The sequence below is a fragment of the Brachyhypopomus gauderio genome, unplaced genomic scaffold (genome assembly GCF_052324685.1).
Source record: "Brachyhypopomus gauderio isolate BG-103 unplaced genomic scaffold, BGAUD_0.2 sc244, whole genome shotgun sequence".
Lineage (NCBI taxonomy): Eukaryota > Metazoa > Chordata > Actinopteri > Gymnotiformes > Hypopomidae > Brachyhypopomus > Brachyhypopomus gauderio.
Window position 1 is genome coordinate 75,100 of NW_027507065.1, and position 26,885 is coordinate 101,984.

General features: G+C 41.9%; 2 protein-coding genes across 4 annotated transcripts; both read left to right on the forward strand.

Annotated features, from left to right (window-relative positions):
* The first annotated feature begins 2,407 nt into the window (after positions 1-2,407).
* LOC143504247 (uncharacterized) lies at positions 2,408-9,405 on the forward strand. 2 transcript variants are annotated; one of them, XM_076995757.1, is made up of 2 exons: positions 2,408-2,548; positions 4,260-9,405. In XM_076995757.1, exon 2 carries the CDS (start codon positions 4,698-4,700, stop codon positions 6,201-6,203), a length of 1,506 nt encoding a protein of 501 aa, XP_076851872.1. In that variant the 5' UTR covers positions 2,408-2,548; positions 4,260-4,697; the 3' UTR covers positions 6,204-9,405. The 2 variants fall into 2 exon arrangements, with proteins under 2 accessions (XP_076851872.1, XP_076851873.1); XM_076995758.1 differs by lacking the exon at positions 2,408-2,548 and having other exon boundaries at positions 3,385-6,243; positions 8,238-9,405.
* A 6,852-nt stretch (positions 9,406-16,257) lies between these two features.
* On the forward strand, positions 16,258-23,255 carry LOC143504248 (uncharacterized). Of its 2 annotated transcripts, none has more exons than XM_076995759.1 (2): positions 16,258-16,398; positions 18,110-23,255. In XM_076995759.1, exon 2 carries the CDS (start codon positions 18,548-18,550, stop codon positions 20,051-20,053), a length of 1,506 nt encoding a protein of 501 aa, XP_076851874.1. In that variant the 5' UTR covers positions 16,258-16,398; positions 18,110-18,547; the 3' UTR covers positions 20,054-23,255. The 2 variants fall into 2 exon arrangements, with proteins under 2 accessions (XP_076851874.1, XP_076851875.1); XM_076995760.1 differs by lacking the exon at positions 16,258-16,398 and having other exon boundaries at positions 17,235-20,093; positions 22,088-23,255.
* Positions 23,256-26,885: the final 3,630 nt, after the last annotated feature.

Below are 26,885 nucleotides of genomic sequence, written 5' to 3' on the forward strand. Positions count from 1 at the left end.
GCATGAACGTTGCTTCAACTAACTTCTTTTTTACAATAAAAGAAAAACAAGATTTATTTCTATAATAAAAACCTAACAAAAGTCTAAGCTTTTTAATTAGATGTTGAATATAAGGTTTAAAAGATAACTTATATATATATATATATATATATATATATATATATATATATATATATATATATATATATATATATATATATATATATAACCTCACACAGTCAGCAGTTGAATTCCTTGGTTTTCGAACCTCCATTTCTCCAACGGGTCCCGGCTTCACACCCTAAAAGTAGGGACACATTTAGCACTGTTTTAATGGTGGCTACATATGGATGAACATACATGTGACATACAAACTGACATGCTAGGTAACTCGCTGCTCGGTGTCTGTGCAGCTTTGGACTGGGGGTACAGCAGGAATATCTAGCTGAGAATAGTGTGCAGTCTGATAAAGAAGGGCAACCAAATGATTGCACAGGGCACATCCTGCCACACAGGAGCAATGGGTGCTCACCAAAATGACAGGGCTCGAGTGTTTTAACACCATCTAAGGAGAAAAAATATATTAAAATATCTGTTAACATTTTATTGAACAGCAGTAATTGAGCAAAAATAAATAAGTCAGGTAAAGTTTCCCAAATTAGTTGACTGTACACATCCACTTTAATTCACTGAAGGTAGAGAGATAAAATATGTAGGCACATGCAAAAGCTTGGGCACCAAATACCATGTTTTATTGATGCTATAGATTTAGTCAATGTGATTAGTGAAGGGTGTGATTGGAGATGACCACACCTTCAATATTTAATCAGCTTTGCTTATATTATGGCAGTAATCTGATGTAGTGGTTATACACTTCTATACACTTGTACATTAAAGGAGTGGTTCCCAAACGTTTTCTGCCGTGCCCCCCATTAATAGATGAGAATAATTTTGCGCCCCCCACTGCGCCCAATATTTTGTTGAGTGAGAACAGGATATTTTGTTTTGCCAGAACAGGAACAACTGTATGTGAAGTCCCTGGAAGTCTTATTCAGCAAAGACCACAGGATTAAGGCTGCTTTTGCTTCTTTAGTTCAGACTGCCATATTTAAATATCTTGCGAAAAAACAGTAATTGTTATGACTGATTAGTGCATGTTTGTACATACATACATACATACATATATACACAAACACTTGTGTGTGTGTGTGTGTAACCATTGATCCTACTCTCAAGTCATGTGGCTTTTCACTTTTCCTCATAGACCTATGACAAACTGCCCTCACGCGGACCTCTCCTGTCACCTTGTTTTTCATTGACACTGTGCAGGGGGGAAGATGAATAAAAATAAAAATGTAATGATATGCTACTTACACAGCAGCTTCATAGTTAGCTAGCTAAAACAAACATCTCAATAGTAAGTAATAGCTTGTGGTCTGTCAAGGTAAATTTATTGATACAATCACTAACGTTAACATGGATACAAGGAAGCGTTTGCTAACCATACTTTATTAGATGCAGCACAATATAACTAAAAAAAGATGGCTTAATTGTCAAATTTGATCAAGCCAGTCCAAAGACATTCACAGTTAGCTCGTTAGTTTCCTGTTTACTTCCTAGAAACGTCAGCGGGCGTCATATGCCGACTTGAAGCTGATTGGTTTATGCAAAATAGTAATGCATTGTGGTAGCGAAATCTTATTTTTGCACAGGGAAAAATGGAATAATGTTTGAACAGTTAATGTAGAACTAGAATATATGTAATATAGGACTATTCTGTTTCCTAAAATATATTTAGGTTAATATACTTTTTGGCATACCGTCCTCGAGACATATATGAATTTGCAGCTCTTTATATACTGCACATACCATCTAAACCTGGTTGCCAGATTCGCGGTTTTCACTCCAAATTGGGCTTGTTTGAAACTCCTTCAAAGTTTTTCGTTTTTGGGCTACTTTTCACTTGGCCCACCGCGGGAGTTACAAGTCAACAATAACAATCGATGGCGATATAATCCTTAAATAGTCTCAATTTTAACACTCTAACACTTTGGGCTACTTTTGGCTTCTGACGGGCGCATTTTACACTGACTTTGGCCGGGATATTTATGCACGACCTGCCAACCCTGGCCACACTCGCTCGTGTTGACTGCAAGTGCACCAACTTGATCAGTCCACAGAGACAAGCCGGAGCCTTACAAGTGATTGGAAGCTCTTCTAACCAATAGTTTACTTCCTTCTGAAGCTAACCAGCCCTCATTTGCCATGATTGCTCAATTATATTTTTTTATTGAGCCCTCGGAAAGTCGCGCTTCATTTCCAATGTGGGTCCGCTAGCATAGCAACATAAGCTAACCGCTAACCTTTGCTAACCTAAGCCAAGCTCCCCAGAACGCACTATTCGGCGAAACTGAAGCAGTCGTGGATTATTTTGTTCGTTTTTATTCTGATTGTGGATACTTTTGAACATAAACCGATAACTTTTTATGGAATATATGAGCAATTTTCGGCATTTTCGCCAACCCGGAAGTGAGACCGTACACCCGCTACGACGCGACTCAGTGTACACGTGAGTAAAAATTGATAATTTTTCATAAGCGATATTGTACAAAATATATATTCTAATACTAAACATTAGATTATAGACAGTATTGGAGCTTTTGAGTGCTGGAGTACTCTGTATCGTGTCGGATGCTACCGGAGTTGGCTACGGTAGCTTGGCATAGCCTGTCGGACTATATTGGACATAAATATCATATCATAGGCCTACAGGGTTCCCACGGGTCCTTGAAATCCTTGAAAGTTTGTGAATCTGAAAAAATAAGTTCAAGGCCCTGGAAAGTTTTTGAAAACAGGCATAAAAGACAGCCGTCCTTGACGGTCCTTGAATATTTTAGAGGGTTTGAAATTTCACATGGATGAAGACCGCGGTCACAGAATAATAGGGCACAGTTGGTAAGGAAGTCAATATTTACAAAAGATTGCTATGAAAAAGATTGCCATGATGTTTTAAATTTCTCATCCTTTGTTGAAAAAATATGATCTGATATGAGTTGTTATAAAGATTTAAAGAAAGTCTGCAAAGTGATTCCTTTAACATTTTATATTCAGAGTTGACTGTTTCGATGCCCATGTTAAAAGTGAATGACTGTTGAGTTCAAGTGTAATAACAAGATTATCACTGATGGTATGAGACAAAAGATATAATAGATATTCTTTCAAGAAACATCCTAATAAAAATTATAAAACCACAAAGGCTTGTCAAATGGCTCATGTCTTCTAAAGTAAAAGAGACTCATTTCAAAATAATAAATAAGATATATCCTGTAGCCATGTTTCTTGAAAGAAGAGTTAAACTTGATGTGGATTAATGGACCTTTTTTAAGTCAGAAGATGAATCCCAGGAGCATATGTTTTTCCATCTCAATATTTACAAAGTTTTTGCATGGACACTAGAAACTGGATTAATCTCAAACTTCTTTCTTTTGATACCATTATACTTCAGTTCGAATTTCTCTGATTCCATAAATTCACTACCATAAGTGGAGTGGTTAAAAGGCTGTTCTCTTTATGAATGAATATTATTCTTTATTAAGTAGATTTAAAAACTATGCTAGAATCATCTCACGCCAGATTTCTCTAGAAATCTATAGTTCTAATCTCATTATATGGCTTTGCTCCTCTGTTTTATGTATGTACTGTATGTTGTGGTGGAAATTTGGTGATTTCCATTTAGATCAGGCTTTCTTAGTATACGTTAAACACATTAGAAATAAGGTTTTTGCATATGTGTGTTAATCAAAGCACTAAAGTCATTCTGGTGACTTTAGTAGGCCTCAGAGATGTGTTTATGTGTGCCTGTCTGGGACATTTAATCTGATGTTCCTCTGGATGTTCCTAAACTGACCTCGCTGGAGACGCATAATCTCAGCTTGGAAAGGACTACGGCGACACTCAGTCTGCCATGCCATCACGAGGATGCTGAGCAGGGAGGGGGCACGCATCATATGCATCTGTCAAATCAGAGTTAATCACTCCTTACTTTGTCCAATCATATTTAGTTAATAACCGTGTGTTCACCTCGTGGACACCGTGTGTATTGATGATCAAGGGTATAAAGGATGAGAGTTCGGAATGGGGAATTAGCTCTCTCTGTGACTGACACGTGGGTGTTTGTAATGGAGATCTCAAGGGTTTAATCTATGTCTATGTTTAAATAAATCATTGTACTTATTATCTAACCCAACTGCTTCTGACTTTTTTTGTACTCACCATTGAAGGGTTTCAGAATTTCTAAGACATTTTGGCACCCCAGATGGGACTCCACGACTGAGGACGGCACACCTGAGGGGGAGACTAAGCGCTTAGCTCCTGAAGGCCTTACTTCAGTCAGCCAACGACAAATTCCGTTGAGCGGGACTCGCAGGTGTGTGTGCCTCCTCGGCGTCGGAGTTTTCCCAGGAACAGACGAACATTTAAGTTAACTAAACCCTGGTGAGTACAAAGTGTTGATATAAACTTATTGCAGAGGTTGGGACTTCTCTCCTGGTGCGTGTATACACGGTTATGGTTATCGGGCGGGGTAACTGAATGATTAAGTGTTTCACCCTCGGCTAGGAGTCGAGGAGCAGAGTATCAGGGAGAGTGAGAGTCAGGTTCTGCGTGAGTGTGAGTGTTGTGTGAGAGTTGTTATTTTTTTAAATCCACGAAGCAGCAAAATGGGCGGATGTGGTAGTAGTCATACTGACAGGGAGGTCAGTGAGATACTGCACGCACATCCTAGAATAAGGTACATGAAAGAACGGTATGGGCCCGAAAGTTTAAAACAATTTCACATGTGGGTAAAGAAATGTGATTTCCCAGAGGGAGGGAGTTTTAACATGAACCGAATTGCAGCATTAAAACGAAGTCTGATAAAAGAACAATATGATGGGTTCAAGGTAAACTGGGAAGCTTTTGACTTGTGGGAGAGGGAGGCGAAACGGCGGGATTATAGATTGCAAACACAAACTAAATATGAAGTTCAACGGGAACTTAAGAATCTCCAGTCTGTTAAGTGTGTTGCAGATCCAGACCTGGACGGATGTCCCAGGCGACCCCCAACCGCCCTGACGGCCCCACCCAACCCCACCGACGTCAAGCCCCAGGAACCAGTCAGACAAAACAAGCCTCCTCCAGCACGTCCAATCAGCCCAGTGGCTATGCACACAAGATCGCGAGACGGGCAAGACACAACTGCCGGACCAAGCCAAGGACGGATGGTCCACGTCAGCGAGCCGCCCCTGTCCCCTCTTCCGGAAACAACCAATGATCAGGTGATGTGCCCAATGGTAGAGGTGGCTGGTCAGGATGGGCCTATGCTTGTTATGAGAACATGGACTGTTGCAGATTTACAGGAAGTGATGAAGCAGTTCAAGCTCCCTGGTGACATTGGGGGGCGTAAGTTTGCACATGAACTGGACATGTTTTGCCGTGAGTTCAGGCCGACGTCACATGAGCTGCGACGACTCCTGGGCCTGAAACTGGGAGTAGAGGTTACAAAGATCCAGATGGACTGGTCACTCAAGAACATTCAGTTGGTCAACAGTGAGTGGTCACATGAAGGTAACAAACCGTATCGGACAATGTTACATGAACTATGTGCAGCAATACGGGATGCCTTTCCCCTTGTTATGGATTTAACCAAAATAGCTATTTGTAAACAAAATGACTCAGAGACTGTGCAGGAGTACCTGTATCGACTCACCCAGGTGCATGATGCTCACTGCGGCATGGACAAGCCCGACAGGATGGACAACGGGCCAATCACACCCTATGAAGCTCATTTGCGGAATGCTTTCATCAATGGACTGAAGCCGGAGATTTCCGAGAAGCTCAAGGACACTTGCATCACGTGGGAGACAGCCAAGATGGAAGTGATTGTGCAACATGCTATCCACGCGGAAAGGCGATGGAAGACGGTGAGTGCCTGGAAGCAAGACAAAGAACCGCGGCAAACACAACTTTCCATGGTTCGAGTGATGAGGGGCGATGAAAAAGGTAACTGTGCAGGAGGCAAAAGCGGGAAGGAGCAGAAGAGGACTAAAAAGGTGAAGAACCGCAGGAGAGATGATGACGACAACGCTTGTTACATCTGTGGAGAAGACGGACACTGGTCAAAGGAGTGTCCACAAAGACAGGATAAGCGGGAAAAGCAAGGTCGGCAAAGTCATGGTGGGGACTGATGGTCGGAGGGGTCGACTGGTGATGTTCCGGAAGGGTCAGGTAAGACACAAATTTTTCCCACGCTTTGCAATGAAGAAATGCTTCCGCTAACTCATACTGATGCTGTTTGTAGTGATATCATTGATAGTGATAAAATGCCTTGCAATGAAGAAATGCTTTTGCCTTTAAATGTTAATGAGATAAGTAATGTGCTTCAGTCTGATACTGAGTTGTTACAAATTGATGTTGATGACAGTGATAAAATAACTGATTCTGCTACTGGATTTATGCAAAATAATTGTGAACTGTCATGTGGGGGAATATATGCTGTTTTATGAGACAAGTGCTGCTGCTGAGCGGTTATGTTTTTTTTGGGGTTAACTTGGGCAGAGCAGGTTAGGTTTCAAACAGTAAACGGTGTGGCTGAGGCAGGGTTTGTGTGCGCATGGCTGTGGGAGTGGGTGTGATGGTGTGCGGTACAGTCCGTCAATGGACGGGTTTTTCTAAACCACTGATTTGGGAGGTCAGAGTGAGCAGGGGAGTGCAGCTGTATCTGGGCGAGTTGCCAACATTCCAATGTCCAAAGATAAGAGGGTGTGTGTGTGTGTGTGACTGAAGGGAGTCCCACGGACTCTGTGGTCCCAGGGGAGTGTGACTTAGAGAAACACATCTAGGTCAGACCGTAGGCCTTGCAAACCACAGTACCCCTTGAAGCGGTCAAGGGGATACGACCAGTCTTTGAGACATTGGGAAAGGGGGGGGTAATTGTTCCATATGCTAATTCACCAGTGGGAGTTCCAATTTTTTTCCTGAGTGAAAATTTAGGGAGCCTGGTGTACCGAGGAGTGGAGGTTGTTAAAAGCTCTCCAGGCGGTAAAATTTAGATGTGGTAGCAGGAGCCCCGTTGGTACCGAATCCCCTAACAGTTCTGTCACAAGTCTCACCTGACAGTAAGTGGGTTTTTTGTTGATTTGGCTAATGCCTTCTTTTCTGTACCGGCACATGCAAACTCACAGCTTTGGTTTGCTTTTAAGGTTGATGGTCAACCATACACTGTCACTCACCTAAGCTAAGGCTGTCGACAGGCCTTTAATGCATTTAAAAACAAGCGTTGCACACATCCTTAACATTGGGCCTGGCTAACTCTGTATTTCTGTTTGTCCAAACAGCAGATGATAAGCGGCGACTGAGATCTATTCCCCAATGCCAGACCTGAGGGAGGTCTGGAGCTATTTGTGGACGGATCGGCATCACGTAATCCAGCAACAGAGAAAAACTGTGTGGGTTATGCAGGGATTTCGCAACACAGCACTGTTGAACCTGGACCACTGTCAGGGCACCATTCGGCGCAGGCAGCTGAATTGGTGGCTCTGACTCAGGCATGCTGAGTGGTTCTAGGTAAAACAGTGGCGATTCGCACAGGCAACAGGTATGCCTTTGAAGTAGTGCACGACTTCGGGGCTATCTGGACACACAGGGGGGTTCTCACTTCATTGGGGAAGTTGATCACACATCGGAAATCAATTGCTGAACTTCGTGATGCCATTCTCGTCCCGAAGCAAATAGCGGTATGTAAATGTGATGTATATATTCTGACAATAAAGATTCTGTTTCTTTGGGTAATGAACGGGCAGATTTGGCTGCAAAGCAAGCAGCTGGGCAGTCATTTAAGCAGGGTTTGGACACCATGTACACTCTGTGTGCTGATAACACCGTTGTTTCCACAACAGCTGAGATAAGCGAGCTCCAGAAGACAGCAACCGCCTCGGAGCTGTCTGCGTGGCAGCGGGCGGGTGCGGTGAAGCGGGGGGGCCTTTGGGTTGAGCCCAATGACAAACCGTTTCTTCCTGGGAGCATGTTTCCTGTGTATGCACGATTGACACATGGTAAAGATGATGTGTCAACAGGGGGGATGTATGATAACAATGAGATCTTATTTGGCAGGCCGCCAAATACAGGCATCGGGTGAGAACGACCCTCTGCACCCACCACGAGCGAGTGCAATGATGCCATGTTGATTTACTGTGCAAACCTGTCCTCTGTCTTGTCACAAGTTCACAGGGCGGTGAAAGAGGCGTTACCTAAGGTCCACAGCACGACCTGGAACGTGGATTCACGCTAGCCATTGCAAGAAGGTTCCAATACCTGAGCAGACGAAGAGCGGTCCTGAAGCATCCCAGCTTCTGTAGGGTGAAAGGAGGGTGTTTGGGCGCCTCAGTCGAGTGGGTGGAAGTGCAGTAAGGGCGTGACCCGCACTCCAAGCACAACGGCTGTCAAGAAGGGTCAACGATCACCCACCATGAACCCTGTGCTCTTGCTCATCCGGTGATGGAGCACAATGGCGATTGTTGTTGATGGTTTTCTGTGTGCCTTGTTTGCTGTCACTTCTGAGGAGTTGTGTCTTGCAGGCTGCAGACACGGCGCTAAAACCTGAGGACCTCACGATGAGGACAGATGTCAAGGCTACAAATCTACCACCTGATGTTGATTCATTTACTGATGATGATGATGATGATGATGATTTGGTTTGATTAACTTCATTGACCAATGTTGTATTCTGTTTGTAATCAGGTGTGAATTGTTTGACCATCCATGTACTTCCTGGAAATTATGCTACGATCGAAAGCCTGTATTGGAGTGGTCTGTAGTCAATGTAATTTGTCCATAAAGGACAAAAAGGAGGGAAATGTGGTGGAAATTTGGTGATTTCCATTTAGATCAGGCTTTCTTAGTATACGTTAAACACATTAGAAATAAGGTTTTTGCATATGTGTGTTAATCAAAGCACTAAAGTCATTCTGGTGACTTTAGTAGGCCTCAGAGATGTGTTTATGTGTGCCTGTCTGGGACATTTAATCTGATGTTCCTCTGGATGTTCCTAAACTGACCTCGCTGGAGACGCATAATCTCAGCTTGGAAAGGACTACGGCGACACTCAGTCTGCCATGCCATCACGAGGATGCTGAGCAGGGAGGGGGCACGCATCATATGCATCTGTCAAATCAGAGTTAATCACTCCTTACTTTGTCCAATCATATTTAGTTAATAACCGTGTGTTCACCTCGTGGACACCGTGTGTATTGATGATCAAGGGTATAAAGGATGAGAGTTCGGAATGGGGAATTAGCTCTCTCTGTGACTGACACGTGGGTGTTTGTAACGGAGATCTCAAGGGTTTAATCTATGTCTATGTTTAAATAAATCATTGTACTTATTATCTAACCCAACTGCTTCTGACTTTTTTTGTACTCACCATTGAAGGGTTTCAGAATTTCTAAGACAATGTGTATATGCATATGTGTATTATTGTTATTATTATTATTATTTGTCTACTGTCAACGTGTCATTATTTTGCCAGCACAAGTTCATTTAAAATTACATTGATTCTACAGGGCCTATGCTGACTTTTACTTGGCAAAGTTTGGTCATTCTCCTGTAGAGAAATTTGTTTGTTTGTTCAGCACCGAAAGCAAGTGTTTCCTGTAGGTAGTTGTTGATCCTTCAACAACTATAGCCATTTTACGTGAATGTCGTCATCTCAGATGTGCATTGCTAAATTGCCAGTCATGCACAGAAAATTTCAGGATGCATGGCTTGAAATGACATTCAGTCTTTTGAATTTGCGTTGTATTAACATCGTTTTTTGATAACATATTCAGGGGTAAGAGTAGGTAAATGCTGGCAGGTGCTGTCCTTGAATTTGAGGAAGTTGGTCCTGGAAAGTCATTGAAAGGTCCTTGAATTTTATGTTAACCAAGGTGTGGGAACCCTGTCTGACATTCCTGGCATATTAGCATCTGTAATAGAGGTTCTAAAATAAAACAAACCAAGGAATATGGTATTGAAGTGAATCAATATGTTCCCCCAACTGTCTACTTCAGTTTGAGCCATGAATTATCATTTCCCTATATGTACAACCTGAGATATCTAGTTTTATAGTGGACTATGTCGGGAATCTGAGGAATTTTTAAAATGTCCGCCTGGAATGTGTGCACAATAGAGTTAAAATGATCTAAAAAGATGAACTTCTGAACAAAAATACTGGATATGACTGATTCGTTTTTGATCAGTGTATCTTAATAATCCATCTACTGTCTTTGCAGGTTTGCAACCTACAACCACCTGATGGCCTTCTGGGAACTGATTGAACCTGCAACACATCAGATGATACGGGTCACCAACTCCAAACCTACTTTCTTAATTGGAATGGCACCCCATAGTGCCATAACCTTTGTGTCTGGACTCTATGCTGGGTCTATTAGTGACAGGGAGATGTTCAGACAGTCAGGAATTATTCCTCTACTTACCCATGACATGGCAATAATGGTGGATAAGGGCTTCCTGGTAGACGATCTTGTACCATGTAAGATCCACAGGCCAGTTTTCCTGAAAAGGTGCACACGAATGTCTGCACATGACGTAAAACACACACAGTCCGTAGCCAGGCTCAGGGTACATGTTGAACGGTGCATCCGACAAGTAAAGGAGCACAAATTGTTTGACACCGTCATCCCCATGTCTATTTCAGGCAGCATAAATCAGCTATTTACTGTATCTTGTCTGCTTGTGAACTATCAGAATGGACCACTTGTAAAGACATGGAGCAAATTTTAGAATGTATGCATTTAAATATCGAAAATATGTAAATATGTTTTGATGCTTTATTATTACTGGTCTTAATAACCTGCTGTAATAAACCTTGGCTTGGAGAATCAAAAATCCTTCTCATATTTTTTTTATGTCTGCACTTAAAGGAAGACATAAAAACAGTGGAATTAATCCATTGACAGAAAAAACAAACAAATCACTTCTTAATGAACAACAGATAATTAATCTGACACTATACAGGTAATCATTGTATTTATGTTTTACTGCAAACACTTTTGTATGTAATGGTAAAAGAAAAAATGATCCGCTTTTTCTCTAATGGTGTGCATCACTTCTTGATTTTTGTAAACTCGCTCAACTAGTGTGTCCTCCTGAGCACACACAACAAAATCACACCATTCTAAACCAGTCAAGAGGATCTGTCCCTGAACTTGCCAGCAGTACTTGTGTTGCCTCCGAAGTTTCAAAGCACCGCTTGACATTTTCAGATAGGGGCAGTCCACATAACTCTGAATGTTGGGGCATTTGACTTCTAAGAGTCCAAATGGTGGATTCTCAGAGGGATCGAAGATTACTCCATCAGGGGAACAACCCAGCCATGGAGCATCAGGGTGAATGACAAACCCACATGGTGAATAATTCACATTTTTCAGAATGCAGTACTCTTGAACTGCAACTGGCTCCATATGAATTCCTCCCCTCATGTCCTTGGTCTGGACAGTTCCCCTGTAGATTCTCTCTGCCAAATTCTCTGCAGAAGTATGTCCTCGAACATGGTTTGCCTCATGGAAACGTGTAGATCAGGCATGTCAAACTCAGTTTGGCTGTGGGGCCGGATCCAGACCTTCTGTTCTCAGGTGAGCCGGATCAGTAACTACAAATCAACTCCAAATATTTAGCTTTATTTTTCAGTACTATGCTTTATCATTCAGCCTACATTTTTAGCCTACCCTACATATTATAATCATGGATGAAAAGGGATCTTTTCTAAGCACAACACATTAAAACAATGAAAAAAAAAAGATTTTCATGTTTGACGGTGAATGTGTTAACAACTGGTTTATTTTAACAGTTGAGTGAATGCAGTTTTATACCTGAAGCAACTCACCACATTAACAAACTCAAGTGGGAGCTATGAAAAAAATATTTTCACCTTAATAGTCATACTGCTTTGAAATAAATAAAAAAAGAAATACAAATAAAAGTTATAGCAGTGCATGGGTAATAAAATTAGACTACATCAGATCAAACTACTAGGCTGGGCCTACTGAAGCTGAGAACATACTGCACAATATTAATTATCTTTAATATGAAACCAGATGAATCTTATTTTTAATGATCTGTATTCATGAGTGCAAACAAATTTCGTGTCATCACACTTTTTTTCTCTCTCTCTCACTGCATTCCTGCAGTCTACTTGCTGCTGCTGGCTCCTGTAACTTGGCATCTTTTTGCCTTCACAAGTGCATCGATATTAGGTGTCAAATCCTGAGTAGCAGCACATTTAACAATGTCATTCAAGTGTTTATTTGTTAACCTTGAGCGCTGCTTTGTTTTATTATTGTTCATTACAGAGAACACCTGTTCACAAAGATAAGTAGTCCCAAACATGGATAGAACTTATGCAGCCATGGCTGTTAATTTGGGGTAACCTGGCACGAGATATTGATAAAACGTATTCATTTCCACGGACCCAAATTTATCCTTCATAGCAGAATCGCTTCATAGCGGAATTGCATCCTTTGACTGAAGCTTTAACTCGTGTCAGTGCTGCATGCTGTCATTTACTGCCCTCTAGCGACCAGAGAGAGCATTTGATTTGTATTCATTTTTTAAAAATCACAACTTTTGATAGAAATGAGCTAGAGACTTGCTTCATTTTTTGACATACTCAGAAATTTATGCCGGGCCGTATTAAATAATCCAACGGGACGGGTCCGGCCCGCGGGCCCTATGTTTCACATGCCTGCTGTACATGTTACTCTCATCTTTCTCAGACCATGCCATTCTTCACATCAACTCTGCTCCTGTGTTGCAGCTTCAATCCTCTGGCCCATGCTCAATCACACTTCCAGGGACTTAACATGCACTTCTTCCTCTTCTCACAAAACATACGCACATTCTCATCGTCCCAGCCTATAGTTTTGGATAGCAAGGGGTGCTTCAGTGGGGGCACCTGGGATGTTCACAATTTCTCTCACTGCTGCTGGCTTATGATGGAATGAAACCACACTCCCTGCCTCTACAGGCCCAAAAGCACATTCAACTAATGGGACTGCAGTTCACATGCCCATTGTTGTAACCAGAGGGGCAATTACAGGACTAAAACTTCTTATAGACCTCTGACACTCTTAGCATGGCAACATTGGGCATTTCTCCATCCAAACGCTTTATAATGTGAACTTCTGAAAAATATTAAAAGCAAAAACGTGTATAACCATTAAATCAAATTACTGCCACAATATAATCTAAACTTCATTACACATCACATGGATCAAAGGTAATATTTTTTTATTTTTTTATTTGCCTTTATTTAACCAGGTTAGTCCCTTGAGATACAAGATCCCTTTTACAAGAGAGACCTGGCCAAGAGAGACCGAGCAGCAGCACAAATTACAACATTCAAGATACATTCAAAATCTCACATAAAATTTATTAAAACACGCACACACAGATGATCTGGACCTGACTGATTTTATCAGAGTCTTAAATCTGTTCAAAGAAACAAGGTCCTTGATTTTTATATCAGCCTGTAACCGGTTCCATGTGTATGGAGCAGCAAAACTAAAAGCAGTCTTTCCTAGCTCTGTTCGAGCTCTAGGAACAGCAAGTTGCAAAAACTCACTCGAACGAAGACTGAGCAGACTTTGCCTTCTATTCAGAAGACAACATAAATAATTAGGCAAATTCCCAATTAGTGCTTTGTAAATAAAAACATACCAATGTGCAAAACGTCGTGCCTGCAACAAAGTCCAATTCACTTTTGTGTATAACAAACAATGATGAGTAAGAGGTCGACAGTTTGTTATAAATCGCAAAGCACTATGATACACACTGTCCAGTATGCTCAAACAGTGCACAGGAGCATTCATATACAAAATATCTCCATAATCTAATACAGGCATGAACGTTGCTTCAACTAACTTCTTTTTTACAATAAAAGAAAAACAAGATTTATTTCTATAATAAAAACCTAACAAAAGTCTAAGCTTTTTAATTAGATGTTGAATATAAGGTTTAAAAGATAACTTATATATATATATATAACCTCACACAGTCAGCAGTTGAATTCCTTGGTTTTCGAACCTCCATTTCTCCAACGGGTCCCGGCTTCACACCCTAAAAGTAGGGACACATTTAGCACTGTTTTAATGGTGGCTACATATGGATGAACATACATGTGACATACAAACTGACATGCTAGGTAACTCGCTGCTCGGTGTCTGTGCAGCTTTGGACTGGGGGTACAGCAGGAATATCTAGCTGAGAATAGTGTGCAGTCTGATAAAGAAGGGCAACCAAATGATTGCACAGGGCACATCCTGCCACACAGGAGCAATGGGTGCTCACCAAAATGACAGGGCTCGAGTGTTTTAACACCATCTAAGGAGAAAAAATATATTAAAATATCTGTTAACATTTTATTGAACAGCAGTAATTGAGCAAAAATAAATAAGTCAGGTAAAGTTTCCCAAATTAGTTGACTGTACACATCCACTTTAATTCACTGAAGGTAGAGAGATAAAATATGTAGGCACATGCAAAAGCTTGGGCACCAAATACCATGTTTTATTGATGCTATAGATTTAGTCAATGTGATTAGTGAAGGGTGTGATTGGAGATGACCACACCTTCAATATTTAATCAGCTTTGCTTATATTATGGCAGTAATCTGATGTAGTGGTTATACACTTCTATACACTTGTACATTAAAGGAGTGGTTCCCAAACGTTTTCTGCCGTGCCCCCCATTAATAGATGAGAATAATTTTGCGCCCCCCACTGCGCCCAATATTTTGTTGAGTGAGAACAGGATATTTTGTTTTGCCAGAACAGGAACAACTGTATGTGAAGTCCCTGGAAGTCTTATTCAGCAAAGACCACAGGATTAAGGCTGCTTTTGCTTCTTTAGTTCAGACTGCCATATTTAAATATCTTGCGAAAAAACAGTAATTGTTATGACTGATTAGTGCATGTTTGTACATACATACATACATACATATATACACAAACACTTGTGTGTGTGTGTGTGTAACCATTGATCCTACTCTCAAGTCATGTGGCTTTTCACTTTTCCTCATAGACCTATGACAAACTGCCCTCACGCGGACCTCTCCTGTCACCTTGTTTTTCATTGACACTGTGCAGGGGGGAAGATGAATAAAAATAAAAATGTAATGATATGCTACTTACACAGCAGCTTCATAGTTAGCTAGCTAAAACAAACATCTCAATAGTAAGTAATAGCTTGTGGTCTGTCAAGGTAAATTTATTGATACAATCACTAACGTTAACATGGATACAAGGAAGCGTTTGCTAACCATACTTTATTAGATGCAGCACAATATAACTAAAAAAAGATGGCTTAATTGTCAAATTTGATCAAGCCAGTCCAAAGACATTCACAGTTAGCTCGTTAGTTTCCTGTTTACTTCCTAGAAACGTCAGCGGGCGTCATATGCCGACTTGAAGCTGATTGGTTTATGCAAAATAGTAATGCATTGTGGTAGCGAAATCTTATTTTTGCACAGGGAAAAATGGAATAATGTTTGAACAGTTAATGTAGAACTAGAATATATGTAATATAGGACTATTCTGTTTCCTAAAATATATTTAGGTTAATATACTTTTTGGCATACCGTCCTCGAGACATATATGAATTTGCAGCTCTTTATATACTGCACATACCATCTAAACCTGGTTGCCAGATTCGCGGTTTTCACTCCAAATTGGGCTTGTTTGAAACTCCTTCAAAGTTTTTCGTTTTTGGGCTACTTTTCACTTGGCCCACCGCGGGAGTTACAAGTCAACAATAACAATCGATGGCGATATAATCCTTAAATAGTCTCAATTTTAACACTCTAACACTTTGGGCTACTTTTGGCTTCTGACGGGCGCATTTTACACTGACTTTGGCCGGGATATTTATGCACGACCTGCCAACCCTGGCCACACTCGCTCGTGTTGACTGCAAGTGCACCAACTTGATCAGTCCACAGAGACAAGCCGGAGCCTTACAAGTGATTGGAAGCTCTTCTAACCAATAGTTTACTTCCTTCTGAAGCTAACCAGCCCTCATTTGCCATGATTGCTCAATTATATTTTTTTATTGAGCCCTCGGAAAGTCGCGCTTCATTTCCAATGTGGGTCCGCTAGCATAGCAACATAAGCTAACCGCTAACCTTTGCTAACCTAAGCCAAGCTCCCCAGAACGCACTATTCGGCGAAACTGAAGCAGTCGTGGATTATTTTGTTCGTTTTTATTCTGATTGTGGATACTTTTGAACATAAACCGATAACTTTTTATGGAATATATGAGCAATTTTCGGCATTTTCGCCAACCCGGAAGTGAGACCGTACACCCGCTACGACGCGACTCAGTGTACACGTGAGTAAAAATTGATAATTTTTCATAAGCGATATTGTACAAAATATATATTCTAATACTAAACATTAGATTATAGACAGTATTGGAGCTTTTGAGTGCTGGAGTACTCTGTATCGTGTCGGATGCTACCGGAGTTGGCTACGGTAGCTTGGCATAGCCTGTCGGACTATATTGGACATAAATATCATATCATAGGCCTACAGGGTTCCCACGGGTCCTTGAAATCCTTGAAAGTTTGTGAATCTGAAAAAATAAGTTCAAGGCCCTGGAAAGTTTTTGAAAACAGGCATAAAAGACAGCCGTCCTTGACGGTCCTTGAATATTTTAGAGGGTTTGAAATTTCACATGGATGAAGACCGCGGTCACAGAATAATAGGGCACAGTTGGTAAGGAAGTCAATATTTACAAAAGATTGCTATGAAAAAGATTGCCATGATGTTTTAAATTTCTCATCCTTTGTTGAAAAAATATGATCTGATATGAGTTGTTATAAAGATTTAAAGAAAGTCTGCAAAGTGATTCCTTTAACATTTTATATTCAGAGTTGACTGTTTCGATGCCCATGTTAAAAGTGAATGACTGTTGAGTTCAAGTGTAATAACAAGATTATCACTGATGGTATGAGACAAAAGATATAATAGATATTCTTTCAAGAAACATCCTAATAAAAATTATAAAACCACAAAGGCTTGTCAAATGGCTCATGTCTTCTAAAGTAAAAGAGACTCATTTCAAAATAATAAATAAGATATATCCTGTAGCCATGTTTCTTGAAAGAAGAGTTAAACTTGATGTGGATTAATGGACCTTTTTTAAGTCAGAAGATGAATCCCAGGAGCATATGTTTTTCCATCTCAATATTTACAAAGTTTTTGCATGGACACTAGAAACTGGATTAATCTCAAACTTCTTTCTTTTGATACCATTATACTTCAGTTCGAATTTCTCTGATTCCATAAATTCACTACCATAAGTGGAGTGGTTAAAAGGCTGTTCTCTTTATGAATGAATATTATTCTTTATTAAGTAGATTTAAAAACTATGCTAGAATCATCTCACGCCAGATTTCTCTAGAAATCTATAGTTCTAATCTCATTATATGGCTTTGCTCCTCTGTTTTATGTATGTACTGTATGTTGTGGTGGAAATTTGGTGATTTCCATTTAGATCAGGCTTTCTTAGTATACGTTAAACACATTAGAAATAAGGTTTTTGCATATGTGTGTTAATCAAAGCACTAAAGTCATTCTGGTGACTTTAGTAGGCCTCAGAGATGTGTTTATGTGTGCCTGTCTGGGACATTTAATCTGATGTTCCTCTGGATGTTCCTAAACTGACCTCGCTGGAGACGCATAATCTCAGCTTGGAAAGGACTACGGCGACACTCAGTCTGCCATGCCATCACGAGGATGCTGAGCAGGGAGGGGGCACGCATCATATGCATCTGTCAAATCAGAGTTAATCACTCCTTACTTTGTCCAATCATATTTAGTTAATAACCGTGTGTTCACCTCGTGGACACCGTGTGTATTGATGATCAAGGGTATAAAGGATGAGAGTTCGGAATGGGGAATTAGCTCTCTCTGTGACTGACACGTGGGTGTTTGTAATGGAGATCTCAAGGGTTTAATCTATGTCTATGTTTAAATAAATCATTGTACTTATTATCTAACCCAACTGCTTCTGACTTTTTTTGTACTCACCATTGAAGGGTTTCAGAATTTCTAAGACATTTTGGCACCCCAGATGGGACTCCACGACTGAGGACGGCACACCTGAGGGGGAGACTAAGCGCTTAGCTCCTGAAGGCCTTACTTCAGTCAGCCAACGACAAATTCCGTTGAGCGGGACTCGCAGGTGTGTGTGCCTCCTCGGCGTCGGAGTTTTCCCAGGAACAGACGAACATTTAAGTTAACTAAACCCTGGTGAGTACAAAGTGTTGATATAAACTTATTGCAGAGGTTGGGACTTCTCTCCTGGTGCGTGTATACACGGTTATGGTTATCGGGCGGGGTAACTGAATGATTAAGTGTTTCACCCTCGGCTAGGAGTCGAGGAGCAGAGTATCAGGGAGAGTGAGAGTCAGGTTCTGCGTGAGTGTGAGTGTTGTGTGAGAGTTGTTATTTTTTTAAATCCACGAAGCAGCAAAATGGGCGGATGTGGTAGTAGTCATACTGACAGGGAGGTCAGTGAGATACTGCACGCACATCCTAGAATAAGGTACATGAAAGAACGGTATGGGCCCGAAAGTTTAAAACAATTTCACATGTGGGTAAAGAAATGTGATTTCCCAGAGGGAGGGAGTTTTAACATGAACCGAATTGCAGCATTAAAACGAAGTCTGATAAAAGAACAATATGATGGGTTCAAGGTAAACTGGGAAGCTTTTGACTTGTGGGAGAGGGAGGCGAAACGGCGGGATTATAGATTGCAAACACAAACTAAATATGAAGTTCAACGGGAACTTAAGAATCTCCAGTCTGTTAAGTGTGTTGCAGATCCAGACCTGGACGGATGTCCCAGGCGACCCCCAACCGCCCTGACGGCCCCACCCAACCCCACCGACGTCAAGCCCCAGGAACCAGTCAGACAAAACAAGCCTCCTCCAGCACGTCCAATCAGCCCAGTGGCTATGCACACAAGATCGCGAGACGGGCAAGACACAACTGCCGGACCAAGCCAAGGACGGATGGTCCACGTCAGCGAGCCGCCCCTGTCCCCTCTTCCGGAAACAACCAATGATCAGGTGATGTGCCCAATGGTAGAGGTGGCTGGTCAGGATGGGCCTATGCTTGTTATGAGAACATGGACTGTTGCAGATTTACAGGAAGTGATGAAGCAGTTCAAGCTCCCTGGTGACATTGGGGGGCGTAAGTTTGCACATGAACTGGACATGTTTTGCCGTGAGTTCAGGCCGACGTCACATGAGCTGCGACGACTCCTGGGCCTGAAACTGGGAGTAGAGGTTACAAAGATCCAGATGGACTGGTCACTCAAGAACATTCAGTTGGTCAACAGTGAGTGGTCACATGAAGGTAACAAACCGTATCGGACAATGTTACATGAACTATGTGCAGCAATACGGGATGCCTTTCCCCTTGTTATGGATTTAACCAAAATAGCTATTTGTAAACAAAATGACTCAGAGACTGTGCAGGAGTACCTGTATCGACTCACCCAGGTGCATGATGCTCACTGCGGCATGGACAAGCCCGACAGGATGGACAACGGGCCAATCACACCCTATGAAGCTCATTTGCGGAATGCTTTCATCAATGGACTGAAGCCGGAGATTTCCGAGAAGCTCAAGGACACTTGCATCACGTGGGAGACAGCCAAGATGGAAGTGATTGTGCAACATGCTATCCACGCGGAAAGGCGATGGAAGACGGTGAGTGCCTGGAAGCAAGACAAAGAACCGCGGCAAACACAACTTTCCATGGTTCGAGTGATGAGGGGCGATGAAAAAGGTAACTGTGCAGGAGGCAAAAGCGGGAAGGAGCAGAAGAGGACTAAAAAGGTGAAGAACCGCAGGAGAGATGATGACGACAACGCTTGTTACATCTGTGGAGAAGACGGACACTGGTCAAAGGAGTGTCCACAAAGACAGGATAAGCGGGAAAAGCAAGGTCGGCAAAGTCATGGTGGGGACTGATGGTCGGAGGGGTCGACTGGTGATGTTCCGGAAGGGTCAGGTAAGACACAAATTTTTCCCACGCTTTGCAATGAAGAAATGCTTCCGCTAACTCATACTGATGCTGTTTGTAGTGATATCATTGATAGTGATAAAATGCCTTGCAATGAAGAAATGCTTTTGCCTTTAAATGTTAATGAGATAAGTAATGTGCTTCAGTCTGATACTGAGTTGTTACAAATTGATGTTGATGACAGTGATAAAATAACTGATTCTGCTACTGGATTTATGCAAAATAATTGTGAACTGTCATGTGGGGGAATATATGCTGTTTTATGAGACAAGTGCTGCTGCTGAGCGGTTATGTTTTTTTTGGGGTTAACTTGGGCAGAGCAGGTTAGGTTTCAAACAGTAAACGGTGTGGCTGAGGCAGGGTTTGTGTGCGCATGGCTGTGGGAGTGGGTGTGATGGTGTGCGGTACAGTCCGTCAATGGACGGGTTTTTCTAAACCACTGATTTGGGAGGTCAGAGTGAGCAGGGGAGTGCAGCTGTATCTGGGCGAGTTGCCAACATTCCAATGTCCAAAGATAAGAGGGTGTGTGTGTGTGTGTGACTGAAGGGAGTCCCACGGACTCTGTGGTCCCAGGGGAGTGTGACTTAGAGAAACACATCTAGGTCAGACCGTAGGCCTTGCAAACCACAGTACCCCTTGAAGCGGTCAAGGGGATACGACCAGTCTTTGAGACATTGGGAAAGGGGGGGGTAATTGTTCCATATGCTAATTCACCAGTGGGAGTTCCAATTTTTTTCCTGAGTGAAAATTTAGGGAGCCTGGTGTACCGAGGAGTGGAGGTTGTTAAAAGCTCTCCAGGCGGTAAAATTTAGATGTGGTAGCAGGAGCCCCGTTGGTACCGAATCCCCTAACAGTTCTGTCACAAGTCTCACCTGACAGTAAGTGGGTTTTTTGTTGATTTGGCTAATGCCTTCTTTTCTGTACCGGCACATGCAAACTCACAGCTTTGGTTTGCTTTTAAGGTTGATGGTCAACCATACACTGTCACTCACCTAAGCTAAGGCTGTCGACAGGCCTTTAATGCATTTAAAAACAAGCGTTGCACACATCCTTAACATTGGGCCTGGCTAACTCTGTATTTCTGTTTGTCCAAACAGCAGATGATAAGCGGCGACTGAGATCTATTCCCCAATGCCAGACCTGAGGGAGGTCTGGAGCTATTTGTGGACGGATCGGCATCACGTAATCCAGCAACAGAGAAAAACTGTGTGGGTTATGCAGGGATTTCGCAACACAGCACTGTTGAACCTGGACCACTGTCAGGGCACCATTCGGCGCAGGCAGCTGAATTGGTGGCTCTGACTCAGGCATGCTGAGTGGTTCTAGGTAAAACAGTGGCGATTCGCACAGGCAACAGGTATGCCTTTGAAGTAGTGCACGACTTCGGGGCTATCTGGACACACAGGGGGGTTCTCACTTCATTGGGGAAGTTGATCACACATCGGAAATCAATTGCTGAACTTCGTGATGCCATTCTCGTCCCGAAGCAAATAGCGGTATGTAAATGTGATGTATATATTCTGACAATAAAGATTCTGTTTCTTTGGGTAATGAACGGGCAGATTTGGCTGCAAAGCAAGCAGCTGGGCAGTCATTTAAGCAGGGTTTGGACACCATGTACACTCTGTGTGCTGATAACACCGTTGTTTCCACAACAGCTGAGATAAGCGAGCTCCAGAAGACAGCAACCGCCTCGGAGCTGTCTGCGTGGCAGCGGGCGGGTGCGGTGAAGCGGGGGGGCCTTTGGGTTGAGCCCAATGACAAACCGTTTCTTCCTGGGAGCATGTTTCCTGTGTATGCACGATTGACACATGGTAAAGATGATGTGTCAACAGGGGGGATGTATGATAACAATGAGATCTTATTTGGCAGGCCGCCAAATACAGGCATCGGGTGAGAACGACCCTCTGCACCCACCACGAGCGAGTGCAATGATGCCATGTTGATTTACTGTGCAAACCTGTCCTCTGTCTTGTCACAAGTTCACAGGGCGGTGAAAGAGGCGTTACCTAAGGTCCACAGCACGACCTGGAACGTGGATTCACGCTAGCCATTGCAAGAAGGTTCCAATACCTGAGCAGACGAAGAGCGGTCCTGAAGCATCCCAGCTTCTGTAGGGTGAAAGGAGGGTGTTTGGGCGCCTCAGTCGAGTGGGTGGAAGTGCAGTAAGGGCGTGACCCGCACTCCAAGCACAACGGCTGTCAAGAAGGGTCAACGATCACCCACCATGAACCCTGTGCTCTTGCTCATCCGGTGATGGAGCACAATGGCGATTGTTGTTGATGGTTTTCTGTGTGCCTTGTTTGCTGTCACTTCTGAGGAGTTGTGTCTTGCAGGCTGCAGACACGGCGCTAAAACCTGAGGACCTCACGATGAGGACAGATGTCAAGGCTACAAATCTACCACCTGATGTTGATTCATTTACTGATGATGATGATGATGATGATGATTTGGTTTGATTAACTTCATTGACCAATGTTGTATTCTGTTTGTAATCAGGTGTGAATTGTTTGACCATCCATGTACTTCCTGGAAATTATGCTACGATCGAAAGCCTGTATTGGAGTGGTCTGTAGTCAATGTAATTTGTCCATAAAGGACAAAAAGGAGGGAAATGTGGTGGAAATTTGGTGATTTCCATTTAGATCAGGCTTTCTTAGTATACGTTAAACACATTAGAAATAAGGTTTTTGCATATGTGTGTTAATCAAAGCACTAAAGTCATTCTGGTGACTTTAGTAGGCCTCAGAGATGTGTTTATGTGTGCCTGTCTGGGACATTTAATCTGATGTTCCTCTGGATGTTCCTAAACTGACCTCGCTGGAGACGCATAATCTCAGCTTGGAAAGGACTACGGCGACACTCAGTCTGCCATGCCATCACGAGGATGCTGAGCAGGGAGGGGGCACGCATCATATGCATCTGTCAAATCAGAGTTAATCACTCCTTACTTTGTCCAATCATATTTAGTTAATAACCGTGTGTTCACCTCGTGGACACCGTGTGTATTGATGATCAAGGGTATAAAGGATGAGAGTTCGGAATGGGGAATTAGCTCTCTCTGTGACTGACACGTGGGTGTTTGTAACGGAGATCTCAAGGGTTTAATCTATGTCTATGTTTAAATAAATCATTGTACTTATTATCTAACCCAACTGCTTCTGACTTTTTTTGTACTCACCATTGAAGGGTTTCAGAATTTCTAAGACAATGTGTATATGCATATGTGTATTATTGTTATTATTATTATTATTTGTCTACTGTCAACGTGTCATTATTTTGCCAGCACAAGTTCATTTAAAATTACATTGATTCTACAGGGCCTATGCTGACTTTTACTTGGCAAAGTTTGGTCATTCTCCTGTAGAGAAATTTGTTTGTTTGTTCAGCACCGAAAGCAAGTGTTTCCTGTAGGTAGTTGTTGATCCTTCAACAACTATAGCCATTTTACGTGAATGTCGTCATCTCAGATGTGCATTGCTAAATTGCCAGTCATGCACAGAAAATTTCAGGATGCATGGCTTGAAATGACATTCAGTCTTTTGAATTTGCGTTGTATTAACATCGTTTTTTGATAACATATTCAGGGGTAAGAGTAGGTAAATGCTGGCAGGTGCTGTCCTTGAATTTGAGGAAGTTGGTCCTGGAAAGTCATTGAAAGGTCCTTGAATTTTATGTTAACCAAGGTGTGGGAACCCTGTCTGACATTCCTGGCATATTAGCATCTGTAATAGAGGTTCTAAAATAAAACAAACCAAGGAATATGGTATTGAAGTGAATCAATATGTTCCCCCAACTGTCTACTTCAGTTTGAGCCATGAATTATCATTTCCCTATATGTACAACCTGAGATATCTAGTTTTATAGTGGACTATGTCGGGAATCTGAGGAATTTTTAAAATGTCCGCCTGGAATGTGTGCACAATAGAGTTAAAATGATCTAAAAAGATGAACTTCTGAACAAAAATACTGGATATGACTGATTCGTTTTTGATCAGTGTATCTTAATAATCCATCTACTGTCTTTGCAGGTTTGCAACCTACAACCACCTGATGGCCTTCTGGGAACTGATTGAACCTGCAACACATCAGATGATACGGGTCACCAACTCCAAACCTACTTTCTTAATTGGAATGGCACCCCATAGTGCCATAACCTTTGTGTCTGGACTCTATGCTGGGTCTATTAGTGACAGGGAGATGTTCAGACAGTCAGGAATTATTCCTCTACTTACCCATGACATGGCAATAATGGTGGATAAGGGCTTCCTGGTAGACGATCTTGTACCATGTAAGATCCACAGGCCAGTTTTCCTGAAAAGGTGCACACGAATGTCTGCACATGACGTAAAACACACACAGTCCGTAGCCAGGCTCAGGGTACATGTTGAACGGTGCATCCGACAAGTAAAGGAGCACAAATTGTTTGACACCGTCATCCCCATGTCTATTTCAGGCAGCATAAATCAGCTATTTACTGTATCTTGTCTGCTTGTGAACTATCAGAATGGACCACTTGTAAAGACATGGAGCAAATTTTAGAATGTATGCATTTAAATATCGAAAATATGTAAATATGTTTTGATGCTTTATTATTACTGGTCTTAATAACCTGCTGTAATAAACCTTGGCTTGGAGAATCAAAAATCCTTCTCATATTTTTTTTATGTCTGCACTTAAAGGAAGACATAAAAACAGTGGAATTAATCCATTGACAGAAAAAACAAACAAATCACTTCTTAACCCTGATGAGATCCGGGCGTGGTCTACATTCTTGGGGTCCAGCTGGGTGTGGTGGACCCATTGCATTTTTTGTTAAAATAATCAGCAGATTTAGCCCAATTGCCCAATTGCAAGTAAAATAAACAATACATATGTTAAATTAGTTTGCTCTCATTTATTTATTAGTTACTTTTTTATTAAAATGTAACACAATAAGGAAATGAATCATAAATCATGCTGGCTGACAGGCTGGTCCTATGGCTAGCTGCTGACGGGCTGGTGCTAACGGAGCTGGCTGCTGCTCATCCTCCTTTTCATTATCAGTATCAGACTCTGATATTTCAGAAATGTGATCCTGAAATTTCTTCTTCTGAATCACCATCAAAATCCTCTGTCTCTTCCAATATCAGCTGTAAGGCAGTCTGAATTGAGAATCGCTTTGCCATCTTTTATAGCATTTTTAGCATTTATAGCATCATGTCCCCATGATTGGATGAAACACACACTCACACACACATAGACACACACACACACACACACACACACACACACACACACACACACACACACACACAGGTCCAGAGAGGAGGGAGGGATAATGAGGGCTGAGAGAAAAGATGCTTCTTTCAGATCTCACCCCTTTGTCTCTATAGAGATTCTTCGTCTGCTGTCTGACAATATGCAATCAACCCCTGATGTGACAACCATCAAAAGTGTTGATGGTTGCTCACCTTTGCATGCCAAACTCCTCTGTCCTTTGTTTGTATATCCTTTAAAGTCATACAGTCGACTATCAACTACCCAACCCAATGTTGATTGCCCACTTTGACTAGCCCAGGGCCCAGTGGACCCTGGACCCTGTATGTAATACAAATGTGAAGGGGGGGGTACGGGGGGGTAGTCATTGAAAATATTTTCTGATTTATGTTGCTCACAGAAAATGAGCCAAGGACCAATGAATCTCAGTTTGAAAAAAAAAAAATTGTAGAATTTTTTTAAGCTGATTTTTTAAAAATGGGTCCCACAGACCCTTGGACCATATAAGGGTTAATGAACAACAGATAATTAATCTGACACTATACAGGTAATCATTGTATTTATGTTTTACTGCAAACACTTTTGTATGTAATGGTAAAAGAAAAAATGATCCGCTTTTTCTCTAATGGTGTGCATCACTTCTTGATTTTTGTAAACTCGCTCAACTAGTGTGTCCTCCTGAGCACACACAACAAAATCACACCATTCTAAACCAGTCAAGAGGATCTGTCCCTGAACTTGCCAGCAGTACTTGTGTTGCCTCCGAAGTTTCAAAGCACCGCTTGACATTTTCAGATAGGGGCAGTCCACATAACTCTGAATGTTGGGGCATTTGACTTCTAAGAGTCCAAATGGTGGATTCTCAGAGGGATCGAAGATTACTCCATCAGGGGAACAACCCAGCCATGGAGCATCAGGGTGAATGACAAACCCACATGGTGAATAATTCACATTTTTCAGAATGCAGTACTCTTGAACTGCAACTGGCTCCATATGAATTCCTCCCCTCATGTCCTTGGTCTGGACAGTTCCCCTGTAGATTCTCTCTGCCAAATTCTCTGCAGAAGTATGTCCTCGAACATGGTTTGCCTCATGGAAACGTGTAGATCAGGCATGTCAAACTCAGTTTGGCTGTGGGGCCGGATCCAGACCTTCTGTTCTCAGGTGAGCCGGATCAGTAACTACAAATCAACTCCAAATATTTAGCTTTATTTTTCAGTACTATGCTTTATCATTCAGCCTACATTTTTAGCCTACCCTACATATTATAATCATGGATGAAAAGGGATCTTTTCTAAGCACAACACATTAAAACAATGAAAAAAAAAAGATTTTCATGTTTGACGGTGAATGTGTTAACAACTGGTTTATTTTAACAGTTGAGTGAATGCAGTTTTATACCTGAAGCAACTCACCACATTAACAAACTCAAGTGGGAGCTATGAAAAAAATATTTTCGCCTTAATAGTCATACTGCTTTGAAATAGATTACATCAGATCAAACTACTAGGCTGGGCCTAC

Bases quoted from the DNA above. Each gene is read 5' to 3' on its own strand.
- LOC143504247 (XM_076995757.1), top strand. From the start codon at position 4,698: ATGGGCGGATGTGGTAGTAGTCATACTGACAGGGAGGTCAGTGAGATA.
- LOC143504248 (XM_076995759.1), top strand. From the start codon at position 18,548: ATGGGCGGATGTGGTAGTAGTCATACTGACAGGGAGGTCAGTGAGATA.